Here is a 13015-nt window from a genome sequence, read left to right on the forward strand (position 1 = left end):
AACCTGTACCCAACTCGGTATACGTCAACATGTGGCCCATCTAGCTTGGGATGAAGCAGAGAAATAACGAAACTGATATTCGTTTATTTCTAAACTATTAGAATTTCTCAATTTTCAACTAGAATCTTTAATATCCTACCCAAACTGGCATTTGGAAACTAGTCCTCTCTTCAGTTGGGTTTATTTCTAGAGTTTTCATTCCTACTGAGGAAACAATGCATATAAATGGGATTATACCAAAGTCAAAGCCCCAGGATAATTCAATTTTACTTCCCAGAGAGTCAACCTACTCAACAATAAATAAATTAATACTTAATATACTAAAGCACATATATTCAGCACGATAGAATACTTTAAAAATTAAACACAAAATTCAAATAACTTTCGTCTTTCTAGGACCGGGGTGTGGTAGAGAAGGGTCTCTTTGAATCACACACCAGGTTCTATAGGGGTTGGGGTAGCTATGCTCTCATTCCCTTCTGCCACGAGAACTTTAGTGAGAACACAGAACATAAAATAAATATCTTACAGAGCAGAAAAACACGAGGCTGAGAAACAACACACTCTTCCACTTTATAAAGAGAGTTAAGATGCAGCATGGCAGAGGCGGAACAATGAATGGACTGGTGACCAAAAGGACCAGACTGAAATGGCTATGGAATCCTGGCAAATCCTTCCTTTGGGCCTCAGTTATCTCTCTTCTCACAACTGAGAACCCCTAATCATACATCTAAACAAAGTAATTAAGATTGTAATTGAGTGGGAAAAATTAAGTATAAAGTTTTAATCAAATGCCAGATATTACTCTGTGGTGGTTAGGAATACTAACTATGACAATTTGATCATTTTTCTTGATTTAGGGCAATGATATCCAAACTTGGAAGATCATTAGAAGTACAGATTATCTAGTCCCCTCTCCCTAAGATTCAATAGTTTAGGTGTTACATGATTCTAATGAGCCAAGAAAACTTCACTTCAAAAGCAATAAGTAAAGAGAACTCAGTACATTCTATATTAGCCCTTTTCTCTACAATTAAATTTAAGATTATCCTGTCAACATTCTCAGACAGATAATGGGTTCCTGCACCAGGGTATAAACTGTCTTACTAACCTCTGCATTACACACAACAAGGAGTGTTTTAAAACATCATGAGTATTCAAAGAAAGCTGAATAAGTGAATGAAGGAATGAGTGAATAAGTGAGTAAACACACAAAAAAGCTTTTAGATATTTAGCTAGTTTAAGAAAAAACATTCCCTGCATTTCTATCAAAAATGCAAAATGATTTTTAAAATCCATTACTTGTTACTGATATAGAGGGCAGCCAACTGATGGACTACATTCATCACCACTTCATAGCACCTCGTAACAAAACAAGACAGTTCCTGAAATGACAAGTTGAGTATATGTTACAAGTTGAGTAAATGTCATCATTTCTGACTGAGTTTTATGTTAACAATGCTAAACATAAACAATAGTGTTTTCCAGTAAAAATCTCCAGTTAATCTGCAATAAGACAACTGCAAGCATCCTTCAAGCAATCAGTTCTTCACTCACCTCCCACAGTCATTTCTAACTCTTTGCCTTCATAGCATTTCATTCATTCTTGTATTTTAAGTCTTGCTTTCACTGCTCATATAATTCCTAAGTGACAGAGACTGTCTTACTCCTTCTTTGAATAGCCACTGCCCAGTATGGTGGCTAATCTTCAACTGCTTTTCAATTTCTGCCTATTAAATAAACATCTGAATGAATGAAGCTCAAAAGCTGCCAGTTTAGAAAGGGAAGGGAAAGGGTCTTCAGAAATCACTCTGAAATAACTTCCAATGTTTATAACCTTTAACCCTACCTATTAACAGGCTTGGCACACATTAAGTGAAATATAGATTATCCCAGGAATGTGTTTGTCATTAACTATCTCACACCTATCCTAAAGTATTTAGAATCTAATGAAATTTATGGCTGTTCTAAAAATAAGCTCTCTTTGGGCAGAATTTGTCCGTTCTGTGCACTGCTGTATCCCAGGCAGCAATGACAGTTTCTAACATATGCCAGGCTCCCAGAACATTTGTTGACTGATTGTTGACTGTATAAAATGAAATTATATGCAGCTGTGAGAGCCACAATTTAAATTTTTAAAAGTGAAAATAATGCATTTCAATTTTATTTAAACAGCTCCAGTTATATATCTCTTATTAAACTTCTATAAATCTAATAAAAGCAAAGCAAAGACTAGAAAATGCAGGACAAACAGCACAAAGCAAAAGGCAGATAATAGACTATCTATAAAAGACAGAAAAAGAACCAATTAAAACACAGAAATTTTCAGACTATATGAAAAAGCAAAATCCAAACAGACCCAGTTTTAGAGAAACACAACTGAAACATAATGACACTGAAAGGTTGAAAGAATAAAAAAGAATTTAAAAAAAGAGAAAATGCTAACTAAAGTAGAGCTGGGGCAGTGATAGTAATATCAAATAGATTTTTATTAGCATTAGTATAGCTAATTAATATATATGTAATTATATATTTTATACATAATTATTATCACAGTTTAAGAAGGTCATCACACAATAAACAATTCGATTTACTGGGAATTATTAACAATTCTAAACTCATCAGCACCAAATAAAACGTCATCAAAATAAATGCAAAATTTGACAAAACCAGATGGAGAAATTGACACCTTGACGTCAACCCTGCAAATCTACATTTCCTCAGACCCCAGCCCAGCAGGCTTCCTGTTAAGTTCTGTCAACAGGTGGCACTAAAAGGAGACTTAAGGCAGGCAAGGGACATCCTTTCTATTTCTTGCTGTTTTTATCAAGATAACCCAGGCAGGAGCAGTGCAACCCAGCGATGACAACGTGCCCCAGGCTCCAGCGTCTCTCAGCACCACAGAAGCAATGTTCCATTTTAAACTCTCCCAGCACAGCCAGGCTGCACCGATGCCTCAGAGCCGTGATAATGCTAGTCCCCTGGGGCGCCTCCTTCCAGGTCTCAGAGTCTAACAACCCGAACCTTGCTCCTTTTTCACCCTAGATGTAGAGGGGACGTGTCCTCTGGCTTACCTGCTTTTGCTCTCAGCCCTCCAATTCTTACGTAACCAATTCTCTATATTTAATATAAATTCTTTTTTAATTGAATACAGTTATTTACAATATTGTATCAGTTTCGGGTGTACAGCAAAGTGATTCAACTATATTTTTTCTCAGATTAGTTTCCATTATAGGTCAATAAAAAAAATTGAGTACAGTTCCCGATGCTCTGTGGTGAATCACTGCTGTTTACCTATTTTGCATATAGTACAGTAGTGTGTACCTGTTAATCCCATACTAATTTATCCCTCTCCCCACCTTTCCCCTATGGTGACCATAGCTTGTTTTCTATATCTGTGAGTCTGTTTCAGTTTTGTAAACAAGTTACTTGTATTATTTTTAGATCCCACACATAAGCAATATATTTGTCTTTCTCTACCTTCACTTGTGGTATGATAACCTCTAGGTCCAGCCATGTTGCTACAAATGACATTACTTCTCTGTGACTGAGTAATATTCCACTGTGTAGGTATATACCACATCTTCTCTATCCATTCATCTGTCGACAGGCACTTAGGTTGCGTCCATGTCTCTGCTACTATAAACTGTTGTATTATTGGGGTGCACATTAACTTTTCAAATTAAGAGTTTTCATCTTTTCAGAATATATGCCCAAGAATGGTATTGCTGGACCAAATGGTAGCTCTTTATAAATCTCCCCTTTTGAAATACCCTGCGTGATACTTGCTTTCGGACTGAACCCTGACTGACACATACCATCATAAAGGACAACTGCGACAAAATGCTCTCAATTAGGTGAGAAGACCAAAACAAAGCAGTAAAGATATAAAGGATTTGAACCTATTAGCATGCTTGATTCAATGAAATGTATCAAATCTTATATCCAACAGTCAGAAGTAAGTAGGATTATGGCTACCGTTTCCTCATTTTCCAGTTTTTGCTTTTGTCATATAAGCACTGCTTTTACAATGGAGAGGGGAGAAACAGAACTAATTTCATTCTTTTGATAAACCAAAAGACCTAGAATAACTTTACACTGTAAAATAAAACTTTACAGTAATGAAAAATACATCTAAATTGAAACATCTGATTAAAAGCATCATATGCTGCTGCTTTTAAAACTTCATCCTTGTCCATATAATAGCTTAATGAGCTCCATTAACCACTTTTTCTAACATAAATGATCTTTTCCTACCAGGTACAAAGTTTAAAATTGTTTTAAGAGGCATGGTGATAAACTGTCCATAAATGAAATTATACAAAGAAATTTATTTTGATAGCTATGTCACTAAAAATGCTATGAAAATCTTTCAGGAATTACAATCTCCTTAAATATAATCCAATGCCAACGAAGTGCCTTACCCTCAGAGTACAATTTCTTAGCATTTGACATTTCAGGACTCTTTTCTGATTACATGATTTACTCAAACTTTTTTGGGAGGAAAAAAAAAAACTCAATAAAAAGTAAAAACCACTTACCTGTAAGAATGAAATAAATCTCCCCATTTGAATTTGACAATCACCTTCCACCATGCTGGAATCTGTAGCTTTAAAAGGCAACATGAATATTTCAAGTTTTTATCTTAAAGTAAATCAACATCAAAAAAGGAAAATAATTTTTATTCATTAGGACATCTTCTAATCTGCATAGTATGAAAAATAGAATTTTACACTAAAGAGAAAAATGAAACAATCATTAATCACACAATTAAAAGCAACCATCTGTCCCACTATTTAATGAATTCAAGGAAAATCCTCATCCAGCTATTGTGCTTTATAATTTATAAAAATATTCACGAATCAATTTTATACAGAATTTGCTGCCACTTATTTACTGAGGTTTTCACCCGTTTACTAAACAAAAACATAAACCAACAAAAAATGTGACTGTTCACTGCTCAAATTAACACTTTACATGATCTTAACAGTCCTAGAACTGTCAGTTAACTTTCTGTTTATTTCAATCTCAAAAAAGGCACCACAACATTACAATATGAAATTTTAAAACTTACCTCCTTCTCCATAAAACAAGAGACCGTTGTAAAATTTAGTTTCAGCCTGTTTAAAAAAATTAAAATAATTTTAAAGGTTGCTATTTTGTTTTTAAATTCCTAGGCTCTCTTCATTATCCCTATTTAATAATACACAGATAATTACATCAAACATACAAATGTACTTAACTTCAAAAACTGCTTATAATATAGGTAAATTCCATTTATCTTTAGAATATCAAAGATATTACTGATACTCAAAGTTATTTCTTGATTTCTTTAGCCTTTACTTTATCTGACCACTCTCAACTGTCCAACATCCTCTCACAAGTTCATGAAAGAAAACAACCATGTAGTATGGAAAACGTAAAAAACAAAACAAAAAAAATGTAAAGAAGAAAAGATGAAGTTTACCATCTACCAGTTTCAAAGGCTCATGGGTGACACAATGCAAAATATTAAAAATTCAAACCTTTTTAAAAAAATCAGTTATATCCAGAAGACCCAGTGTATATGACAAGTAATACAGAAGGAATGCAGGCCCAGACTCAAACCGTTACTACCAATAAAATGTAAGATGAGTGACACCCTCTTTAAGCTTCAATTTTCTCATCCATTCCTCACGTCCCTCCCTGAGTGGTTATTACTGTTAAGAGGGTTAGCATGGTGTTTGGTAAATAGTACTTAGTGAATGGTCTCATTATTATTGCTAAAATAAATATATAGCTCATCCAATATTCATGAAATGTTTGTGCACACTTACACATATAAACACATATTTGCTTTCTTTTTCATATTTGCTTTTAAATCATGTTTTTAATCTCTTAAAGAGTACAAATAATTACCTCATATTTTAATTTCTTGATTTCACAACAAAGTGCAGCATAAACAGTGATGACTTTGTTTAGGACCTAGTTTCATGAGGAAAAATACAAAAGGAAAGAAGTAAATTATAGAAGATAACTAAAGCATTTTAAAAAATAGATTTTTAGGTTTAGGAATCTGTACCTTGTTTTCAGTCTTGATGAGTTCCAAAAGGGAAGACTGTTCATAAGGCAAAAGCTATAGAAACAAAGGAAAATAAATTCCTTTTTAATTTGAAAAAAATCATTAAAATTCTAAATACACAATTGAGACTAGCTCTATTTTACTGAAAGTTGTGTGAGACCCTGTACTCAGCACCCGGCCCATAGCAGATGGGGACTGCTAACAGGTACAGGGTTTCTTTCCAGAGTGGTGAAAACGTTCTAAAATCGACTGTGGCACAAGTCTATGGATACACTATAAACCAAAAAAATTGTATGATACATAAATTACATCTCAGGAAAGCTGCTACTAAAAAAGTCAACACTGGTGCCTTAGGACATATATGTCTAGCACATAATAAATGCTCAAAAATGTTATTATTTAAGTAGTAAAAGGCTACAGTTTCAAAGACGAAACAAAACAGAACAACCTCAAAATAGAACAGAGCAGTTTATTTTATATAATTAAAAAAAAAAAAAACTCCCATATTAAGAGCCCCTAAATAGCATAAAGGACCTTTTGAAAAATCATGGAAATATTCTTTATCTTGACTGGGGTATGAGTTACAAGGGGATAGGTGTTTGGTTAAATTCACTGAACGGTATATTAAATCTACGCACTTTTCTGTATGTAAAATAGTCTCAATAAGAAAACAAAGCCTGAATATGCTATTCCAACCCTCTTCATTTTCTTGATAATGAAAGACAAGTCAGCTCAAAGACTCGAGTTGGTCATTCTTTAAAAAAAAACACATGCATGGCTCAGAGAAAAGGAAATTAACTATGTTTCTCCAAGTTTTTTTTAGCTTTCTAGATCCCAAAAAATATATACACCGCATTTTTGAACACTGTTTTCAAGGCATATATATTCTGAAAATGTATACATAAATTAAAAATAAACAAATTCCAACCTTTAATGCTATAGGATCAAGATTGAAATCCCAAACATCTCCAATTGAGTCATCCAGTGCATCCTCAATTCTTCTCAATTGAGAGGTATACTCCTCAAGAAATTTCCCATAATTCTTAAGCTGGACTTCAGCATGAATTTCTAAATATAAATTTGAAAAGTTTGTGAGAAGTAATGAATTACAAGACATTTACTTCAAATAATCTCAAAAGTCACAGAAAAGTAGATACTAAGCATTGGTAATGTATCACCTTGGAATGTCTGGACTTCTTGAAAATAAAGTTCTAAAGTTAAATAGTAATTGAACTTTCTATCTTCTCCAAGTAGAACAATAATTGTACATACAGTAGATGGTACTTTAAGAAATCATCTTAAAACCATAACTTTAAAAGTACTATGAAAAAGTCACTATTCCATTTACCCCATAATCTAAACAATCTGAAAATGCCTTAGACAATTCAATGTCCTAATTCTATATTTTAATTGTAAACAACTATTTTGTGCAAAAAACCTGATTTAGGTGCAAAAATCTGAGCTGTCATAGAAGCAAAATTTTTAACTGTAATGCTTAATTACACAGTAAGCTACACCTAAAAATACACCTAAATATTGTTTTTGAAATGATTTTAGATCTGCTTCATCATATTATTTCTGTAATGCCCCAAGTTTATATTGCTAATTTTATATTTATAATGTCCCAAGATATACTGTTCTAATTATCATAACAGAATTGGAAAAGCCAGTAAAGGACACTGAGTACAGAACATTGTGTTGATATTTACAGACTTTACACATTAAGACAGGACTCTAGAGGTCACTGGAATAAACTGGACAAAAAAGTTTCCCTACTCATCAAAATTAGTGGTAAAGAAACTGCTTGTCAATGCAGGAGATGAAAGAGATGTTGGGTTTGAAAGATCCCCTGGAGGAGGGCATAGCAACCCACTCCAGTATTCTTGCCTGGAGAAGCCCACGGACACAGGAGCCTGGTGGGCTACAGTACATGGGGTCACAAAGAGTCAGACATGACTGAAATGACTCAGCACCAGACATTATCTCATTACTTACTCCAAAGGGAGCAAATGCAACTCCAACTCGGATTCTCTTACTGATGTGAATTACTTTATTCAATCGCTGACTTCTTAAAAGTAAAACTTCCCTCTCCTCAAATTGGCAATGCAAAGCAACTATAAGTATGTTCTAATTCACTGAAGACCTAGCTTCACATTCCCCACTATTTTGCAACTAATGTTCGGAATCAGGTGGATTCATTTAATTAACTTAATGCCTGGAATCAGGTGGATCCTTGTAATTAAGGTTCCTGCTTCATTATAGCGTTAATCTAGGCAATTCTGAAAAATATAAATGATTCATATTCCAAAAATTGATGAAAACCAGGCCCAGAGAAGAGAGCTCTTCCCTTCCTTACAGCTTAAATTTTAAAAACTGTGTTAAGACTCTCAAAATCCCAAGTATCTGTCTAATTTTCAGTTACAAGGGAAATGACCAAAGCTGCATTTGACCAGCAAATGACTTCTTAATGACAACGCCACAAAAACATGCCAATGAACTATTCATTTAGGCTGTTTGGAAATTAAAGTAGCAGGCAAGAGAAAACCTGTAATAACATTAAAGTTCCTTGCTGGTAAGTTTTTAAGTTGGTAAAAGTTAAAATAAGATCTGAAATAAGAACTCTACAGTGATTCTTCAAGAATTAAATTCCAAAAACCTATTAACATGCTTATCACTTCCAAGAAACTGAATTCCTTTTTTTAATCAAATATTTCACAGATAGAGTAAGGAATCTCTATCCATAAAACTTCATACATGACAAGGTGCAGTTCACTTTAAGGAAGACAGACTCCTCTTCACAAACAAGTTGAAAGATCCTGTCACTACCACCAGGATTGTTTCTTCATGCTGTGTAAGAGCTAGTAACTTACGGAAAGTTTTGTGAGAAACTGCTAACTCTCCTGAATTAAACTCACCCTTTTGACAGGCTAATAAAACCTAGTTACATCTAATGTGTCTGTCTCTGTAAAAATTAAGCAAAATTTACACGTAATTTTTAAAAACTACACCTTCTGAGAAAACTACATAAATTCACAAAGCAGTTAAGGCCTAATATCTCTTATTTAAATCACCTATACAGATTCATGTTACCAAAGATAAGACACAGATTTCCAATTTGTATTCATCTTAAGCAGTTTCAATGAAATAGCTTGACCTCTAAATTTTGCTACGTGGAACTGAATTTTTTAGGTTTTGGGGGTTGGACTTCTAAATTAAAATGAGACAATCCAATTTTATGAAGTAAAATCTGCAGGAGATATGCTGTTAATTTCCAAAACCTTTCTAGGTGCGCTGGAAACCACAGGGCATCACTTTTGAAAAATACCACTAAACATAAATAAAAGACATGGAAGGTAATAAATTGACATTCACGTGTTTATTTTTCACGCGTGAGTTCTTTTTCGCTACCTTCTACAGTTCTAAGAATATGAAGGCAAAAACACTCAAAACTTCCCAAAGTTGGTTTGGGAGGAAAAAGAAGAAAAACAGGAAACCGAAACAGGAACCTGGACCTCAACCTCACGTAAAACTGCACGCTCGAAGGATCTGGTGCCAGGAGACCAGGGACCAGGCCGCCCCCGCTCCCCAAGATGCGGACCTCCCCGGGGGCGCCCCGCCCGGGGCCCCGGTTGCACCAAGTGGACACGCCGCGCCCCCCGGGCCACGGCGCGCTCCGCAGGACAGTCACAGCCCCATACGCCAAGCCCTGGCCCGGCCTGCCTCACCCACCACCCCTGGGGCTCCCGACCCCGAAAGTTAGGCTCGCGAGCGCGTCCCTCTCACACCCCAAGGCGCAGAAAGCTGCGCGCCCACCGCATCGCAAAGCCCTCCCGCAGGAGCGCTGCCTGGACGGCGGCGAGCCGATGAGCGTCCACCCGCAGCCCGCGCCCTGCCGCTCCCTTACTCTGTGAGCCGTCGTCTACGCGGTCGAACTCCCAGTCCGGGGACAAAGTCTCCACCGCCATCACCCCGGCGCCTCCCACAGTCACAGCCCAAACCAGCCTTGGCTGAGACGGCGGCCTCACCCCGGCGGCTGTAGCAGCACGTGACTTCCGGCTTCGGCCCCGCCCCCGCTCGCGAGGGCCGGCTGGGCTAGACGCCCCTGCGGGCCGCGGGGGCCGCTGGGAAACCGAGTCCTCCGCGGGGGCCGGCGGAGGCTGCCAGAGCCGTGGCGGCGGTCCTTTAGAGGTCCCCGGCTTCCTACTTGGGCGTCGCAACCATCCAGTTCGTTTCTCACGACACATCTCGATACCTTCAGTTTAGCCCTGCAGTCTCCAGGAACTTTTTGGTGCTAGAAGAGTTGCTTCCTCATTCTAGCCTAAAGAGGGCAAAATTGATGGGGTGAGAGCTTAATAGGAAGGCATGGTCACTAGGACATCGCCGTCCCAGGCACTTGATACCAGAAGCTCGTTTAGCCAGCGACTTCCCGGTCGCCAACGTTCGAGCTTTTGCCGCTCTTGTCCTGCACTCCCTATGCGGGTTGTTCTTGAAGGGAAAAACCAAAAACGGTGTGCAAGAGGAGTTACTTTAGGAACACATTTAAGCGAGGAATTTTACTACTCTGCTTATCTTGCACTCATCAGCTCTCTTCACCTTTCGTGCTTCGTGCTCAGTCATGTCCGACTCTCTTCGACCCTATGGACCATAGCCCACCAGGGGATCTTCCTGACCCAGGGACTGAACCGGCATCTCCTGCATTGGCAGGTGGATCCTTCCACCACTGAGCCGCCTGGGAGGCCCCGGCTGCATTCATACCTCTTCTTACAAAGCTAGAGGGGAAGAAGCCCAGTTGAAGTGGCTATCCGTTGTGTTCAGTTGCGCAGTCATGTCCAACTCTTTGAGACCCCATGGACTGCAGCCCTCCAGACCTCTCTGGCCCTCACCATCTGCTGAAGTTCGCCCATGTTCATCATGTCCGTTGCATCAGTGAGGCCATCCAGCCATCTCATTCTCTGAGCCCTCTTCTTCTGCCTTTGGTCTTTCCCTGCTTCAGGGACTGATCCAGTGAGTCAGCTCTTGGCATCAGAAGACCAAAATACGAGAGTTTCAGCTTCAGCATCAGTCCTTCCAACCAGTATTCAGTATTGATTTTCCTTAAGATTGACTGGTTTGATCTCCTTGCTGTCCAAGGAGCTATCTGTGCCTACCTGCTAACAGGCTTTTCAGTGATCGGGGACCTGTGTTACTCAGTAATGCTACATGTCTACATGTATTTGCACAACAGTGTTCATTGCTGCATGGTTTTCAGTAGATACTAGTAAAAAACCCTGTGCATGTCCATCCATGGGGAGTAATTACACAAAGTTGAATATGTCTGTGCTGTGAAATACTAGATAACTGTTTAAAGACATGGAGTATATTTATAGAGACATGAGAAAGTAACAGGAGGTAGTTGCAGGAAAATGTGTGTTTGTGATTACATTTGTGTTTTCATGTAAACCTGTACTGGCATATGTGCATTAAATGCATATAAAGACAAATTACTACACAGGACAGTGGTCAACTGGAAAAGAGTATGTATTGGTGCTTGCTGCTGCTGCTGCTGCTGCTAAGTCACTTCAGTCGTGTCCGACTCTGTGTGACCCCATAGACGGCAGTCCACCAGGCTCCGCTGTCCCTGGGATTCCAGGCAAGAACACTGGAGTGGGTTGCCATTTTCTTCTCCAATGCATGAAAGTGAAAAGTGAAAGTGAAGTTGCTCAGTCATGTCTGACTCTTCATGACCCCATGGACTGCAGCCCACCAAGGCTCCTCCATCCATGGGATTTTCCAGGCAAGAGTACTGGAGTGGGGTGCCATTGCCTTCTCCGGTATTGGTGCTTAGAAAGTGAATTTTCAAGTTTTATTGTGTCTACCTACATGTTTTTTAATCTTTAGCAATAAGAATTTGTGAAGGTCTTCTGTAATCTTAAAAAGGACCAAAAATAGCAAAGCAAGTAAACAGCCTCTTGAGGAACATTCCTTGAGGCCCCTGAATCTGCAGTTGGTCAAATATTTGAGGACCCACTAGGTACCAGGCACCATGCTAGATGTAGAGATTGTTATGGAAAAAACAGACCAGAAAGGTGGATCCCATCCCTGTGGTACTTGCAGTCTTAGCGGGCATTTTTTTTTTTTAAAGCAGGCATTTTAGAAAGGGAAAAGAGAAAAATTTTGAAAATAACAGGAAATATCAGTGCTGAATGGTTAGCAAACTTTTTCCTTTTACTTCTGTGTGATCATGAATTTGACTGTGCTATATTCTTCATGTTTGTGCTAATCACTGTAATTAATCCGCTAGTAGCTCATTATGATACATTGAAATTAAAGGTCAGAGCAATTTGAATCTGCATATTCACTAATCTATTAAATCAGTGCGAGAGGCAGTTTCATTTAATAATTAAAAGCACAGTTTCTACAGTCAAACTGTGTAGGTCTGAATCATAGCTCTGCCACCTACTAGCCATGGGGTTTGGGGCCAAGTAATTTAACCTCTGCCTCAATGTCCTCATTTATAAAGTGGGACTAATAGTAGGAAAATCCTCATAGGATTGTTATGAGGATTTAGTTCATACATGTAAGAAGTATAGAGCAATGACAACTACATGTTATAGAAATGCTTGCTGTTTTGAATCATTATAACCTAATTTTAAAAGAAATTACAGGGATTGCCTGTCTTGAGCTTGCATATCTTTAAATCAAATTCCATGCCTAGAACTTCAAATTTTATTAGAGAATTGCAAGTCAGAGACTAAATCTAAAGCACATTAACTATTAACTGAAATGTGCTATCTGAAAGTTATTTATTACAACAGATTTTTCTGTATTTCTTAGGCATAGGCTATTGAAGGCAAATAATCATTTTGAAAAATTAAATATCCTTCTTTCTACTTTTCATCACTCTTAACAGTACTTTCTGAAAGATAAGCTTGGAACTAGAAGGGGCAATATTTTATATGGACAGTATCATGCTAT

General features: G+C 37.8%; 1 protein-coding gene across 1 annotated transcript in view; it reads right to left on the reverse strand.

The window, feature by feature from the left end:
- Positions 1 to 10105, reverse strand: part of WASHC4 (WASH complex subunit 4) — a 53176-nt gene extending 43071 nt beyond the window's left edge. Inside the window, exons 1-7 of the mRNA XM_043882577.1 lie at positions 9966 to 10105; positions 6990 to 7129; positions 6062 to 6115; positions 5899 to 5964; positions 5075 to 5120; positions 4542 to 4609; positions 1303 to 1385 (exon numbers count right to left, since the gene is read on the reverse strand). Coding sequence (XP_043738512.1) covers positions 1303 to 1385; positions 4542 to 4609; positions 5075 to 5120; positions 5899 to 5964; positions 6062 to 6115; positions 6990 to 7129; positions 9966 to 10026 — 518 coding nt within the window. The 5' untranslated portion in view covers positions 10027 to 10105. The remainder of the gene's footprint in view (positions 1 to 1302; positions 1386 to 4541; positions 4610 to 5074; positions 5121 to 5898; positions 5965 to 6061; positions 6116 to 6989; positions 7130 to 9965) is intronic.
- Positions 10106 to 13015: the final 2910 nt, after the last annotated feature.

The sequence above is a fragment of the Cervus elaphus genome, chromosome 22 (genome assembly GCF_910594005.1).
Source record: "Cervus elaphus chromosome 22, mCerEla1.1, whole genome shotgun sequence".
Classification (NCBI taxonomy): Eukaryota; Metazoa; Chordata; class Mammalia; order Artiodactyla; family Cervidae; genus Cervus; species Cervus elaphus.